At 26.2% G+C, this 16,671-nt stretch overlaps 2 protein-coding genes across 8 annotated transcripts; both read right to left on the reverse strand.

Annotated features, from left to right (window-relative positions):
* Window positions 1-3,811: 3,811 nt before the first annotated feature.
* On the reverse strand, window positions 3,812-8,848 carry LOC126898460 (max-like protein X). Of its 7 annotated transcripts, none has more exons than XR_007702267.1 (9): window positions 8,676-8,848; window positions 8,230-8,277; window positions 8,065-8,100; window positions 7,860-7,967; window positions 6,941-7,149; window positions 6,712-6,879; window positions 6,124-6,237; window positions 5,184-5,333; window positions 3,812-4,024 (listed from the first exon to the last, which is right to left on the reverse strand). XR_007702267.1 is itself a non-coding variant. In XM_050672498.1 (8 exons), exons 2-8 carry the CDS (start codon window positions 8,249-8,251, stop codon window positions 3,953-3,955), a joined length of 732 nt encoding a protein of 243 aa, XP_050528455.1. In that variant the 5' UTR covers window positions 8,252-8,277; window positions 8,676-8,829; the 3' UTR covers window positions 3,812-3,952. The 7 variants fall into 7 exon arrangements, 1 of the variants encoding a protein (XP_050528455.1); XR_007702266.1 differs by having other exon boundaries at window positions 6,941-7,152; window positions 8,676-8,830; XR_007702269.1 differs by lacking the exon at window positions 8,065-8,100 and having other exon boundaries at window positions 8,676-8,833.
* Window positions 8,849-10,118: 1,270 nt separating this feature from the next.
* Window positions 10,119-16,167, reverse strand: LOC126898459 (annexin A7-like). Its single transcript, XM_050672497.1, has 3 exons — window positions 15,956-16,167; window positions 13,145-13,312; window positions 10,119-11,139 (listed from the first exon to the last, which is right to left on the reverse strand). Exons 1-3 carry the CDS (start codon window positions 15,968-15,970, stop codon window positions 10,378-10,380), a joined length of 945 nt encoding a protein of 314 aa, XP_050528454.1. The 5' UTR covers window positions 15,971-16,167; the 3' UTR covers window positions 10,119-10,377.
* Window positions 16,168-16,671: the final 504 nt, after the last annotated feature.

A 16,671-nucleotide genomic window follows, 5' to 3' on the forward strand; every position in this document is an offset into this window, starting at 1 on the left:
CCAATTTAACAACTCTTTATTGGTTTTTTGGTCAAAGTAAATTATTTAAATTAATTAAGTTCTAAATGTTTCAATTGTTAAACCTTTTTTAATACCAAAAGTTACTTTGAAATGAATACTTTGACTTCTGTTTAAGTGATCAATTTCATAAAAATACAGAAACATATTGAGATTTTTTGATAAATTTTCTGTAAATAGTAATAACAAAATTTCCTAGTTGCATATTAATCTTAAGAATACAATGTTTTTAATTATCATATATTATTTTGTTTAATGATGTCAATTTCAAACTTGCAAGTTGAGCTAAAAGTTATAGTAATAAATTCAACTTTTTTTTCCTATTTACTTTTACAAAAATTAACTTTAAAAATGACATTTTGCACTGATTATTTTTCACATATTAATAATCAGTAATAACTTGAACATTTTTTTTTTTAAAGTATTGCATCAAGTCTTTAAATTTTTATACATATTAAAGTAAAGAAATATATTTATAAAACTCTATTGTTTTTATAATATCATCGTAAAATTTTCAATATTAAATATCAATTTCATAGTAAATTTAATTACTACAACTAGTATTTGAAATTTTAAAATTATTATTATTATTTAATTATTTAGTTCCGACGATCCGCTGCGGGTAACGTCATAGTATGACAGGCGGGTGTGGTGGTAGGATACGACGGCCGCTTATGGTACGTGGCCATGTCATGTATATATGTGTAATTTTATAAAATAATATTAATATTAGAATTTTAAATCAAAGAACTACTAATAAGGATATAATTAAGGAAATAAGAGTTGATGATGTTTCTGTAATTATTCACCAATTTCTTAGAATTAAACACTATCTACAGATTTGCATCAAAGCGTTTCTTTTAATCATTGGCAGATATGCAACCCATTTTTTGTGTGAGAACATTAAAGTTGTTTCCCTTAGTATATGCAAATACACACACGAGAAGTGTTTGGATCACTGACAGCTTCGCCCGAGCAATACACTGTAACTCATAATATAAGCGAGGCGCTGCAGATGTGTGTGAGCTGTTACGGTTCAGATGCAATCTTATGTGTCGGTTTTGGACTGGTAAATTATATATTCACAACTTTTTAATACAAAACATAGATTTATTACAATTCTACTGTTGGCGATTTTAAACAGTAAAATAGTTATAACCACCCAGCCAATTGAAAAAAAAATGTTATCGACTGGGGACCATTTAATGTATATAAGTATGTCTCTGATTAAATTTACCTCTGCTAGTCGGCAGAGACATCAACAAACTATCTTGTCGGTCTGGGACATTTGATATATTAACTTATTATTAACCCATTTTCGAAAAATTAAAATTTTTGAGGGTACAATTTATGATCCTTGACGTATCGTCGAAAGCAATAGTTTCAATGAGAGCTGAGAAAAAGTGGTAACAGACAAAAAAAAAACACATCATAATAAAATTAATATCTTCTCAGGTTCGCACCGAAGCTAAAAACTATCAATTTTAAATGCATATACATACATTTTTAAAACATATTTCGATTTTTTTTAAAGCACGTATCTGTCTATGTTTTATAGAGTTACAAGTCTCTAAGTCTACTAATAATATTATGGCAGCAAGTATAAGCCAGTGAGTGTCAGTTCTCTAAGATTTATATACTTATTTATTATTACTAATGTGGTTAAAAATATATTGTCGCTAAGATAGAAAATTGTAATAATTCAATAGAAGAATTTTCAAAACTGTGATTATGGTAAAAGTAAAAAAGGTGTAAAATTAAACAAAAATGCAAATTTTATCGTACGTTAATGGATTATTAAATAATATTGTTGTCATTTTTTTATTTTTCTCATGCGTTTATGTTTTGTTTTAAATACTTCAATAATACTTTTATTTCATGGTTTACATTATTCATTATGAATAAGCTTTTTAAAATAGTAATGTAATTACTAATTAGTATTATTAATTTGTTTGCTCTACACGTATAAATGGTAATTTAAAGTAGAACATTAAATATATAAATGTTTGTGAATTTTTAAAAGAACCATTTTTTAGCCCTTTTTTACAAGAAATCTTAACGGGTCGATAACAACTTTAGGGTCAGTTATAACAGTAGGGCCTGTACTTGTACAGGTCCGTCAGAATAAATGCATATTTTTAAATATTTATTTAATACTTTAAGCTATTAACTATTAATACTTCAAGTGGGGAAAGTGATCGGTGTGGATGGATGGCTCGTTAAAATGCTGATAAGATACAGTTTTAGTTGTAAACATGGTTTGAAGTGTGTGACAACTTTCGCAGTACGGCGGCACTGCGATAACGGACATTCCGTGGCCCCCCGTAACCTGATCTAACAACATGTGTTTTTTCCTTGTGGGATCATTTAAAAACAAAAGTTCATCAAATAAGCGAGTGATGAAAGAAGAACCGGCACAGAGTCTATTGCGCAATTGTCTTATTTCGAGAGCGCCTCGATTCCTGCATTGTGTCTTAAAGACGCCATATGACTGACATTATTATCAGAACTTAAATTTTGTTATGTTAAAAAAAAACTATGTTTCAGCATTTGTCGATATAATATATATATATTTTTTAATCCGATTACTTTTGGGGTAGTATCATTTTGGAAAACATGCGTTTGCTCTGACGGACCTGTAAGAGTTAAAATTATTTTAATACATCGAGTGGATAGAGAGAGCTCGTGTTGGTATGGGCACTTTGTGCGCGTTGAAATGAGAAAAGCATACAGTAAATATATAATTGGTTTGTTTGCGAATGAATTTTTTGAGCTTATTTTTGTAAGTATAGAAATTCAAAATTAGTTAAAAGAAAGTCAAGAACACTAATAGCCTCCCCGAAAATTTAAATCAATTTTGCGATCTCTAATCAAATTTGACCCAAATTATGCCCCTTAATTGTATTACACTACACGTCATTTATCTTCGAAAAAGTTGTAAAGAAAATTTCATGAAGATTGAGATTTCATTATGAAATGATTTATTACTAAGTATGGATAATTTTTCTTCCAATCTTTGCAAAATAATCAAAGAACGAATGGACAAATAAAATAATCTAATTAGAAAATATAAAATTAATATCCAGGGAGTGATCTAAAGGTAGAATAAATATTATACAGCAAATAACATTCATTTTTATATAGAAATATATTTTAAAAACAAGTTTACCCATCCCCAAAAATTTATCTCCCCACATCTAGAAAATAAAGAGTACTTCTATTCCAATTTACGATATGCAAATTTCATTAAATGACAATATATTAGTGAGACGACAAACGAAAAAAAGAAAATTGGACTTAAATATTTTGTAGACTTTCAATAAATAATGTGCATTAACATAATTAGAACACTCTTTAAAGGGAGCTTTATTTATTTAATAAAAATATATTTTATTTATATAAATATATTTTTTATAATATATTATAAAAAATATATAATAATACACATACATTTTTTGAATTTTTAAAGTCTTGCCAGGATTTTGCTTGGGGGAGGGTCTAAGGTTAGGAAAGGACCTTTTTAAACAATTATATACTCTTAACAGTGCCAAAAGAAATTCACCGTTCGTTATTGTAATAATTTACCCAAGGGGAGAGGGAGGCTATGGCCTCATTTTTCATAGCTACCTCAATAAGCTAAGTTTCACCAGCTACTAACTAGTAGTATCAGTTATAATATGAAGGTGTTTGTTTATATTATATCTAATTTTTAATTTGTTATTAATTGAAAATCTAAAACTACTATTGATAGAAAGAAGTGGCAAAATATTAAAAAAGTCAGTATTATTGGTAACAATTATTTTACACGTTTATTAAATAATTAAAATTTCAAAATTAACAATTGCAAAGTTTAACATTAATCTCACATTTTCATCAATATTTTATTTAAATGGTAATGGATGATAAAACAAAATCAAATAATAAATAACAATAGTTATACACGTTTAGTATCTACTACAAGTCTACGTTGTTTTTCAATATTGGTATTCACATGTCTGATTAAACCCTATAAAACATAACAATACTAAGTTAATTTTACTAGATACTAGGTATCTAAATGAATAGACAAAAATTTTAAAGTTAAATAAAAAAAAAATCATCAATAGTCTATTACTTTTAAAAATTAATTTGTATAAAATGTGTACTTATTTGAAAGTTATGATACAGTTAAATTATTATGTAGTATACAATTTTGATTACTAAATTATAATACTTAATAAATTTATTACTATCATATTTTACAAAAAAATTATAATAATTTCATTAATTTATTTAAAATGAAATGATAAACACTATTTAAATTAAAAATATATTTAATACTAAAAAATATAAATACATAACAAAAAATACTAAAAAATTGTGTATACGTATTATAGGAACAATGTCATTGTTATGTTACCATCAGTATTAAAAATATACCGACTGAAATAAACACTCATCAACTTATTTGGGTTTCTCAATAGCAGAACCTTGACACAGAATTAATATGGTTCGTTGTTGATGAAACCTTGATATTATTGATGATAAACATTTTTATTCGGAATATAATTTATGACAAAATTCATACATCAATTATTGATTATGAAAAAAAGCAATGAAATAACCAATATATATATATATATATATATATAAAAAAATTCTTTTAGAATAAATATATTTTTAAGTAATCTATTATTAATCAAAATAGTACAAATGGCACAACAAAAAAGTATATTTCCTCCTAGTCAAGAAAATTATGATTAATAATTTTTGTTTTTAAACTTAACTAAAGAGCTCCATTCTAAAAATACTTTTGATTTACACTTTACACTTTTTTTCTCAATTGTGCTTTTACTATAAACACATTCAATAAAAATATGTTTTATGTTATTTCCATTTAAAAGATAAAACCTAATTCTAAATCATTTAAATTTAACAGACAAGACATGCATAATAAATTACAATTATGATTTCAACTATCAATATTTTTTCTCAAATCTAAATATTATATTAACTATAGCACATTTTAATATGCTAATAATAGTTGGAAATAAATACTATACAGCCTGGTGATGTTGTGACTAACAATATGGAAATAATGATACTGTTATTTCAGGAAGTATAACTGAATAAATAAAGTACAACATATTAGAATAATTCATAAGTTTAACAATCTATCATAATACCTGTTAACACCTAATTGCTAAAGTATAAATATTTTAATCTGCCAAAATTTTAATATTAGTTCTTTATGAAGAGTTTTTTATTGATAATGTTGGTGTTTTTAATTTTTTTTTCTCCTGGGTGAGTAAACTTTCAATCAATTTTTGTAATGTCTGCAAAAATAATAATAATAATAATAATAAAAAAAATCTGTTTCATCGCATGTAATTGAATTATACTTAATATTTGATAAGTACAAGAATTAATTTCAGTTAATATATTTTTTGCAAACACTAAAAAATTATTAAAAGTGAAATCAAAAGAATTTAATAATAAATTATACAACAATATAATAAGATTTTGATATTATTTTATTGTATCAACGTCCTTAAATTAATGTCTAGTAAGTTTAGAATTAAATATAAAATAAACAATAATTTACTATAATTTTAGATTTGCCTAATTTTATACTTGGATTAAACATTCAATAACTAATTGTGTTGTTGTAAAGTATCTATTAATTTCATTAATTCATTCCAAATAAATTAATATTAAATAATTTTAAATAATTAAAAGAATGAAAATTAATAATACGATTTTATATCCAATTAAGTAGTTTGGTATTAATTTAACAAAGAAATGCAAAATTTATCAAATTTAAACATTTTTATATTAAATAATAATAGTTTTAATTGTTTTTATATTAATAACTCTCATTTAATTGAAGACTATGGCTATCTAAGAAGTAGGTTACAAAAAATTATGTGTAATGAGTTAGGTTATTAGTTTATCATTTCATAGAAGTATTTATTTAAATTAAGTATGAAACTAAAATATTAAATGGAGCTGACAGTTTCATGAATGCATATGATATGGTAAATTTCATACTACAGACTTATCTTGGTAAATTATCATATATATTTTATTTATTAGAGATAATTATTCATAAAATAAGAAATTTACCTGAGGTTTGCAATGTTCCTCTAACCAGCTGAACACACAAGCAGAAAGTTCGGTGAAATTATTTACATTTATATTGCAAAATGTAAAAAATAACTCGTCTATAATATTCTGAAACTAAAAAAAAAAATTAATTACTTACAAAATTATAGGAATCATAACCTATTTAAAATTACTTTTATAATTTGCCTATTCTATTATCCTTATATGCAATTTTTTAAAACATAAATACTCAAAGCTTGTGGTTTATAGTCCAATGGAGGATTTGGTATGTTTTAAACTTATATCATATAAAATTTTTTTACCATAAATGAAGAATTTCATATATTTTATAAGTTAATCATATAATTTTAATCAAGTAATTTTTACTTAAATTAAAAGATAAAGATAGCATAACATATAAATTATGACATAAAGAGCACCATTTAAAATTTGGATCATGGACTTCAATTCAATATATATTAAAATTAATGCAAATAAAACAATTACTGAATACAAAAAAAAAAAAAAAAATACTGTTCAATTTACATTTACATAAATCTGTTTTTTTTTATCATTGATAATATATTTTTAAAAATAAATATATCAAACCATTAAAAATTTTTCTTCATCTGGTATCCTAGTTTCTACATGACCCATTGGAATTTGTTGTGCTTTTACCATCTGTTCATAATTATTTTGCATAATTCGTAAAGCAACTACTTCTTTACGAAGAGCATTTCGTTCTTCTTCCAATTTCTTTTTTTGTAATAATAAGTACTAAAGAGTAATTTTTTATAGATGAAACTTTGTTTAAAGTTTACTAATGATGAAGACATACTTGTATATAGTCAATAGATTTTTGTAAAACTGTAGCTTTACTTAATTTATAACCACTACTATCTGTCTGATGACAAGTAGGAACTAAATCTTGAAGACAATCATAGCCTTTTTTAATTGCATCACGACGTTTTTGTTCTGCTTGTGTATGTGCTTCTCTACGCTTCTCTTTATAGTTATTAGGTGAGCTTTTTTCTTCACTATCATCATCTTCTATGAACAATTTACATATACACATACATACAATGAAAATATATAATAAGATGTTTCACTAAGTTTTGACATCTTTAATGATTTATGATGCAGCAAATATTTAGAATTACGTTTTTTTTTAAAATAATTTTTACAGTTTTGGACTATGTAAAAAACATATTTTTTATTATTTGTTTTTAATAGTAAAATAAATAAAACTAATTTTTTTTTAATTTTATAATAGAATATACTAACCGGTTCTTAGTAACAGAGTTTAATATTTAATAATTGTTTAAAATTTTATATAATATTTTGATTTTTGAATCAAAGTATTTAATAAGGAAACAAAAGCCTATTTTTTAGAATCAAAAAAAACTCTATGATATATCAAGTATAAATATTGCAAAAGACTGGAAACTTGTTCTAAAATTGTTATTATCACATTAATCAATTTTGTAAGAAAATAGTTAAAAACTAGCCCTTAAATATTTTGTTAAAAATTTTAAAATAAAAATTTTTTTTATTATTAAATACAAATAATAAAAAATGATTTTAATGTAGTCATTGAATGAATTAATTATTTTTATAAAAATTACAATGAAATAGTTATTGTATCAAAAATTTTAGTAGTCAGCTAGATCTTTTCAATTCTGTACATAAGAAATTAGTATTACAAAGAAACAAAATTTGATTAACAATTTCATAAAATAAAAATGTATTTTGTTTACCATGGCCACTACTACTGCTATGATTTCCAGTGTGCAAAGAACTACCACTGCTTGAACGGCTAAAAGGATTAGGATTACGATTTGGACTAGTTGGTTCAACTTTCATATCTAAAATAATAATAATTAACATGTTACAACTGATTAAAAAAATATATATTCAATAATTATAATATAGTGGGCCATAGATATAAATTGTGTGACTTACATTTTTTTATATGATTGCATAAAAATGATTTTTTTTCTAGAGATTTAATTAATCAATTGTTATACAAAAACTAATAACTGATATTGATATGATTTTTTACATTATATTTGCTAAGTATTAATTCATATTATTTTGATATAAAAATAAATGTAACGTCTGACTCACCATCACTATCTCTGGAATCCATGATTTAACACCAAGTAAAATAAAAATCTACAAAAAATAATTTTATTTTGTAATCTAATGAATTTAGGATATGGGAAGACTATCACAAGTAGTTGGGATAAAGGCGAGGGAGAAGAAGAAGACAACCATACAATGCTAGAAAAATATTTTAACATTTAAAATATAAATTAAGAAAAAAAAATTTTTATAGAGTTTTTTATTTTATATTTTATAATAATATATAAAAATACATATAATTTCAACATATTTGTTCTTTAATAAAAATGTAATCGACAAATAAAATATATTGATTAAATTTATTCTGTAACTATTAAATATTACTTAGATAAATCAATTGAATTTAGAAGTATAATTTAAAAAAATTGTGTATAATACCTATTATACAATTTTGTAAATATAACACTATTTGAACAAAGAATACTTACAAATTTTATGTTTCAATATAAAATAGTTAAATGAAACTAATTGGTTAAAATAAGTAATAACAATTAATTGCTTGCGTCGATTAGAATTAAGACTACGATATCCTAACAATTAGTATTGAAAGAATACCATTATCAATTAATTGATATGGAGATAACCGGTTAATACAATGAAGTATTTAACATAAACGTATAGCTGTTGATCATAACCAGTCGATGTAGTGTTGCCGCAATAATTGTAAAATTGTAATTTAGTATATTTAAAATGGTAATTTATATTTGACTGTTAACAGATAATATTTTTTTAGAATTATCTTAAATTCTACATTTTTAAAAATTGTTATTTTTTAGTTTTTTTTCAATTTGCAATTAATAAATACAATATTAACGTAAAATATAATTCAAAAATAATTTCTCTCCATCTAAATGATTATATAACACTCAACTGATATTTTAATTATTTTAACCGTTGGTACTCAACAAGTTTATCTATCCATGTTAGCTAATTATTTGTTTCTAATTATTCTTAATTTAAAAACTATTTTACAATAAGCCCTTTTCCAAAAGAATTTTTTTTATCAAATTTAAATTATAACATAAGACTTATTTTTTTGTCGTTGATACTCAAATATATTAATATTATTTTATAGAGGTTATTATTAAATTAATCATTTTTATATTTTTGTAAAGTTAAATAGTGATTGCTGTATCTACAGATTATGTATACATGTATTTTTATGTACAGTAAGCATTTCGTTTAATAAATCACGTTTAATACAAGGCGTTACTATTATTATTATTTTTAATTTTATTATTTTTTATTATTATTATTATTTTTGTTAGTTATTTCTAGCTTGATAGTGGAAGGCAAATAGAAACCTTAGTATTATTCTACTATAAATCTTAGTAATTACAAAATAGCTACTGTCAAAGGTTAGTAAAGATTGAAAAGAAATTAAATTAAAACGATAATGTCAGTTTCGTTGTGCGTTGGTGGTTGTCGACAGTAACGTCATTGCATTAGATAAAAACGTATATCTATCTTCATCAATTTTGTATTTTAAAGTACTTAATCACTCTTACAGACACGTTTAAATATCACGCTTTTCTATTAGCGATTATATTTTTATCTTTGACTAATCTCAATTGTTCTGTTAAATATTTTATTCTTAGACAGTTATTATTTGAAATTTAAAAAATATCCTGAATTAATAATTAATGATAAATAATTTTTATTAGTCATTATTTGTGTTAAAAATTAAGATTTGTTAGGTTTATTATTTAAGTTTAATAAATAAGGTTAGGAATCCTGATTCTGGGTTGATAAAAAAGTTTAAATTACTGAAATGTAAAAATTCAAAACTCGTCGGAGTTATGTCATTATTTTACCTAGTAATTTTGTTTAGAATTTATCCATGCATTTTTAAAATGATTAAAACAACAAAGTTTTATAAAAAAAAATTAAACAATATTTATTAAGTAATAAAAATTTTATACACAAATTAAAATATTTTGTGCAGACAGACACGGTTAATAATTTACAACTTTATTTTACTTAATAGAGTATTTGAACTTATTTTTAGATACAATTTTTACAATGATTTTAAATATAATCTAATCAGTATTCAAATAGATTTTATTGGTATTTTTCTTGTCATTTATGGCAAATTAAGTATTAGGCCTGACAATTGGTCTAATATACTAATTAATATCCACCATTGTTTCCTTGAGGAGCGGCGTATGATTGTTTCACTGAAGATGGATAGCCAGAAGGTGAGGGGTAAGCATTTTGAGATGGAGTTGGATAGCTGCTCTGAGATGGAGATGGATAGCTGCTTGGAGATGGTGCTGAGTAGCTGCTTTGTGATGGAGCTGAATAACTTCCTTTCACACCAGATGCTGATGGATAATTTCCTTGCCCACCATAACCTCCTTGAATTGGTGAAGAGTAACCTCCTTGGGAACCAGAGGCCGAAGGGTATCCTGCAGTTGAGGGGTAACCTTGGGAGCCCGAAGCTGAAGGATATCCTGCTGTTGAGGGGTAACCTTGAGATCCAGAAGCAGAAGGGTAACCTTGGGATCCAGATGCAGAAGGATAACCTTGGGGTCCTATAGCTGATGGGAATCCAGCTGTTGTAGGATAACCTTGGGATCCTGATGGGCTTGATCCTGATGGGTATGATCCTGATGGGTATGATCCGGATGGGTATGATCCTTGAGAACCAGAAGCTGATGGATATCTTCCAGCCGATGGACCAGATGGTTGTGGCTTGGCTTCACCTTCGTAGGTGATTTGGGCATTGTATCCACTTTCATCAGCAACATAGGTTACACGTTGGTTGCGGCCGTCTGGTAACAAAACGCTGTATTCACCAGTTACTCTCTTGCCGTCGCTATTGGCTTGGTGTTTGAAGTCAGTGTAAGTTGGAGCATCTTTCACTTCATAAGCGAAGTTGAAAGGCTCTGGCTATAAATAAAAATTGAAGCGTTAGGTATGATTTTACATTGTTATAAAATAGTGCAATTTATTTTTTAAAATAATGAAAAAATTTTATGAGAAAACTGTAACAAGTTGAATTTTACAAATTTGTAAATTTAGTTTGCTGTACTGTAACAAATTTATTAGCTCAAAATTTAAGTGTAGAGGTTTCTTGTNTGTGGGTTATATCTTACAACACACAATTATTTAAATGGCGGTAGACTTTTATTAAACAAAATTATAACACTAAAATAGACGTATAAACACTAAAAGAAAATATATGTATATACAGTAAGGAAAAATAAAATAATCGAAGTAAACATAATACACGATGACAACAGCGGCGGGGTGTAGCGGTCGTGTAGCGTATCGCGGACTAGACAGTCTGAACTGAACTAACTGAACTGACTGATTCTTCCGATATATATATAGCTCCGATAAGGCTCTCGCTAATTCTAGAATATTCTATACCCGCGTAGGTTATCTTATGGCGTTATCGAAGTTTCTCGAAGGTTTTTGATAACGAGAACATTCGAGAATATTCGTTGCGTATGTTTTGGTCGCTACATCACTCCCCTACCAGTGACGGAGTCAAGCGGAGCCTACTTGAAGACGGTCTGGAAAATGGACTCTTCTTCCGGAACGTGTCCTTTGATCCTCCCTGGGAATGGTAATGGGTGTATGTGTCTGGATCTTTTTCGGAATANAGTGATTTATCCGACAACAGCTACAAGATCAGCTTAGCCTAAAAAGGTTATTAGAAACTAGCATTCCTACTGTGTCACATTATGCCCTATAATCGATATGAATTTTATCACGATAACGATACTTGAAGTCGCTAATTATCATTTTTTATCATGCATTTGTTATGACTTTATAAATTAGACACGAATTGAGTCAAATTAGAGATTTAGCTAATTGTTAAAACTTTGTGGTATTACTTTTAATGAGCAAATCAAATATTTTTATAAATATATTGCAATATTCTACTTTATCTAACTTTGTTGAATAAAAAAACGCAATTAATAATTTAATAAAATATTCATCTTATAAAGTTTAATTAATCTGTATTATGTCGAAATCTTATTAAGTAATATTTGATTGTTGTATTATCGTTTTTTTTACACCCCACGACGTAAGTTCTGAGTTTCATTCTCTTGTATAATCTTACATAATGATTATTAAAGTAGGTGGAGTAACAAATTAATGTACATGCGGCTATTTTCTTTCATTACATTTAATTATAACTCTTAATATAAATAATTGGTGATTATTAGACCAACTATATTAATTGTTTTAATTAAATAATATATATAAAATTTGTAAAGCTTGTATTTTGAGTTTTGGAAAATTAATTAAAATTATATAATATTATCTAATGTTTATATATTTTTATCAGCCTAATAGAAGTGAAAAAAATGATTAAATTTCAAAAGTTATCTACATTATAAGATGTTTTATACTATAATTTTAAAGTTCATTATTTTTACTTATTTCTAGCGAAAAAAAAAAAAATACTTAATAAAAATAATATATTATTGCGCAAAATAGTGAAGGCTACATTCATCTTCATTTTTTTATACTGTCATGTTTTATGTTCTCTCCTTCTTAAAAATTACGTTAATGATTATTTAGGTAATAGGTAATATTATTGAGTAAGTGACTCGCTATTTACTAAGCAGGTTCACCTAGATTATACTCGTTTACATGTTTTAATAAAAATGCTTAAGGTTGGTAAGTTTTTATTGTAAAATATAAAAACCCATTCTAGTATTCTATTTATCATTTTGAAATTTCGATTGATCATTTGTTATCCTAAAAACGTTTTTAAATAAAAATATGTTGTTAGTAGTGTAAACAGGTTATTTTTGTATTACTACAGTGTTTAATTTAATGGTCTTTCTTAGAATTAAATAAGGTTTTCAATTGAAATAGTAAAATTAGTGACTTCTTTTTTTTTTGCAATATTAAACGAAATTTAAAAACAAAATACTTCAGAGCTTCCTTCCGATCCGGTATCGGCTGCTGGTCCTGGACGTTTAATTCCATAATCGTTGGATGGGCTAGCTCCAATACCAACACCACCGTATCCTTGGTTGCCGGATGGGGCGCTGTATTGAGCGTAGGCAATGGAAACTAAGAGCAAAGCGGCGACGATTGCCTGGAACAATTTATAAAACAGATTAGGCACTAGGTTAATACTGATTACTTCCATAAATATAAATTAATTAACATTGACATAAAATTAACATTAATAAAACGATAAATTAGTAGCTAAAAAAAATATCCCCTCTCAATTCATTTTTCATTTTATTATCTTAAAAAAGATACATTGATGATGTGAAAAATAAATCTAATAATGCATATACACCATAGTCAAGTATTAACTGTTTTACTATTTGCAGCATATTGAGTCGTTTACACGTATATCATTTGGGTGTCTATTTCAAAGAGATTTTAACGTTGGGGACGAAGCGTAACGAATAAAAGACATATTAATTGTATACTTTGTTTATACTTAAATTGTTCATTTTTTTATAAATTATGTTTACGAGTATTTAATTATGAATCTGATTATTTATGATTGATAGTATGTTAATTAGAGTAATATTCTATAGATAGTATCCGTAAAAAGTTTTGAATAAATACATAGTTACAGTAAAAGTAGATGTGGCATTGATACCATATTAAAACAGGAAGCTTAGTATGTATAATACTAAAAAATAATTTATTCAATTTTTATTTGATTAGGGCTGACTGTTTTTTTTTAGGAATGAGATAAATAAAAAAGTGAGCAACGAAAAAAATGTCTTCAATTAAACGTGGGATTCCTGAATACATGGAGAGTCTAGGACATAGGTCAAGTGTCTCACTTGACATAACCCCTGATTAATACTTTTACCGAAAACTAATTTCACATATTTTACTAATCACATACAAAGAATTAATTTTCAAGATAATTCATTGTTTGGAAAAATTAACAACATTTGAATTACTAAATAGAAAAAAAATGTTGTTAATTGTCTACAAAATTTGAACAAATAATATAAATATAAACAATGAACTATATAATTGATAAATATTAATTTATATGAGTGTTACAATAGATTGTGATTTATTAAATACTTTGGAATTAAATTTATAAATATGTTGTATAAAAAAGGCGTAATAAAGTAATGAATGTAATTACGTGGTTGGATCCCATTGTTTGGATTTAACCTACGTGAAACAGATCCGTGACGTTAAAGGACATTGACAATCGCGAGGTCGTCTCTTGATTTGTATTTTATAAAGACCTGTTAAAACTCCAATAACTGTTCTAAGGTCAGTCGAGTTCTTAAGTTGGGTTAAGTATCGTTCTACATGCGTAGATGATATATATATTAATTTAAAGGAAGTTGTAGTATATTTTTTAATAAAATGTTTAAATATTTTGAAATTATCAGCGACAACTTTAAACCTCTGAAAGAGTTTTTAACATTGAAACATATATACGAACGATTAATATTGAAATTATGTACTTCGTATTTTATTTAAAAAATTGTTTTTTTTTTTGGCTTTCATGATTTTTTCAATAAGAATTATTAATTTCTATAATAATCTATCGTGTTTTTTTTTATAGAATGTTATTGTAGTTGAATTTATCGTTAAATTTTGTATTATTTCAGAAATAAATTAATTTTAGAAAATTTTTTTAGATTGTTATAAATTTAAGGATGAGTCTTTTGAGAAAAATAACTTAAGAACTTTACTAAAGTGTATTGATTACTTAGAATTTACTTGTAATAAAGTTTAAAGTTCGACTAAGCCTGAGTTATTATAGAAAAATGTTCAGTTTTTTTTTGTAATAAAAATTAATTTCTTTTAAATATAATGCAAACCTATGGTAACATTATTGATTTTAATGAAACATTTCAAGTATTGCACTTATTCTTTTGCATAATACATTAACAGGTTTCATACATAAAATAGGACAGGATGGTCACGAAGTTAGGCGATGCATGTGTAGGTTCGAGTGAAAACTTTATCGTTTGTTTTTTGTTGGACCGTTAAAATATTTACTCATTTAACTCAATACTATAAATTTAAGTATTTCAAAAATTGTTTAATTTAATCGCAACTTTGTAAGCAATTACACCGATCATGTGATTGATATGCAAAATTTATCATGTGTTTTTCATCTCTATTTTAGAATACTCTGATAATACAATTTAAACGAAAATATTAATAATTTTTATAATAAACTTGTACATGTGTAAACATTTCTCTAAATATCCGCTATCATAAATATTTTTAAAACGTTTCTAGTACGTTAATAATAACAACGGTTGAAATGTTTTAATTAGAATAAATTTTAAACATTAGGCTGTTTTTCGCCTAACACAAATACAAAGACTTTTGTATTTAAAGTAACTAACTTTTGTGGTAATCATTGGAGTTTTTCATATAAAATTTTTTTATTTTTTTTATTAGAAAATATACAATCTGTACCTACATTAGTACAATAAGCATATGGTTTGATTTAACAAATAATAATTTACAAATGATATATATATAAATATGTACATTATTGGAGAAACCATCCAGTGATGGAGCTCCAGTAAATTTAATGAAGAAAAATAAAAACGATCAATATTTTTATGACCAAGTTTTAACTATAGTGCTATTAAAGTATAATCTATTATTACTATAGGTAATAGTGCAACGAGATTATTATAAAACAATCGTACTAAAAATTAGTTCTTAAAATTTAATATTAATACGTTATGTGTGTTAAACAAGACTCAATAATATTTTAGCTTACCTTTTGAGCATACATGACGATTGATGTGTCTGTGTAAGTAATAATAACTTAAAAGAGTACCACGATTTCGGGATCGCGATGAATAAATAAACAGTGTACACTTCTCGGCGATGAAGAAGCGAAACGTCGGTTATAATGTGTACTTAATGAAATATTACAATTATTATGTGTTACTCCAGTCGACGGCACTAGCACAAATGATTTGTGATGATCGCGAACGTCAGTCTTATATAGGTAGTCTTGCCGACCGGAGTAAAAAGTATTCACTGGAATTAGCATACACCGCGCGACTTCATGTCCAAGTCGTACGGATAAAAAACGACCTACATGGCATAGCGGTGCGGGACACTCGGTGGCTCATCTGTATCAGCCCCATTCATCGTTTTTGATTCCACTACGATGATGCAACCTCTGCTGTTGCACACAGAAAACCCATGCCAAGTCGAGTAGGAGGTCAAGAGTCATTGCCGCGGGCTACGTCGTGATCTTCCTAGTAAACGATTGGTTGTGTTTATCGCAACGGAAACACATGCACACCGACGACGACGTTACGTTGTAGGGGTTTTGCGGGCAAAAATCACTCAGAGAGCAGCAAGTACATGGGCAGAGGTAAACGCATCGTGATTCATACACTCATTCCGACTAAGAACGTTATTAAGAGGATACGCCAACATGGCTTAGGTTTTCCGAAGGTGAAACGACAATATCACACGATC

The sequence above is a fragment of the Daktulosphaira vitifoliae genome, unplaced genomic scaffold (genome assembly GCF_025091365.1).
Source record: "Daktulosphaira vitifoliae isolate Bord-2020 unplaced genomic scaffold, ASM2509136v1 Scaffold_2, whole genome shotgun sequence".
Lineage (NCBI taxonomy): Eukaryota > Metazoa > Arthropoda > Insecta > Hemiptera > Phylloxeridae > Daktulosphaira > Daktulosphaira vitifoliae.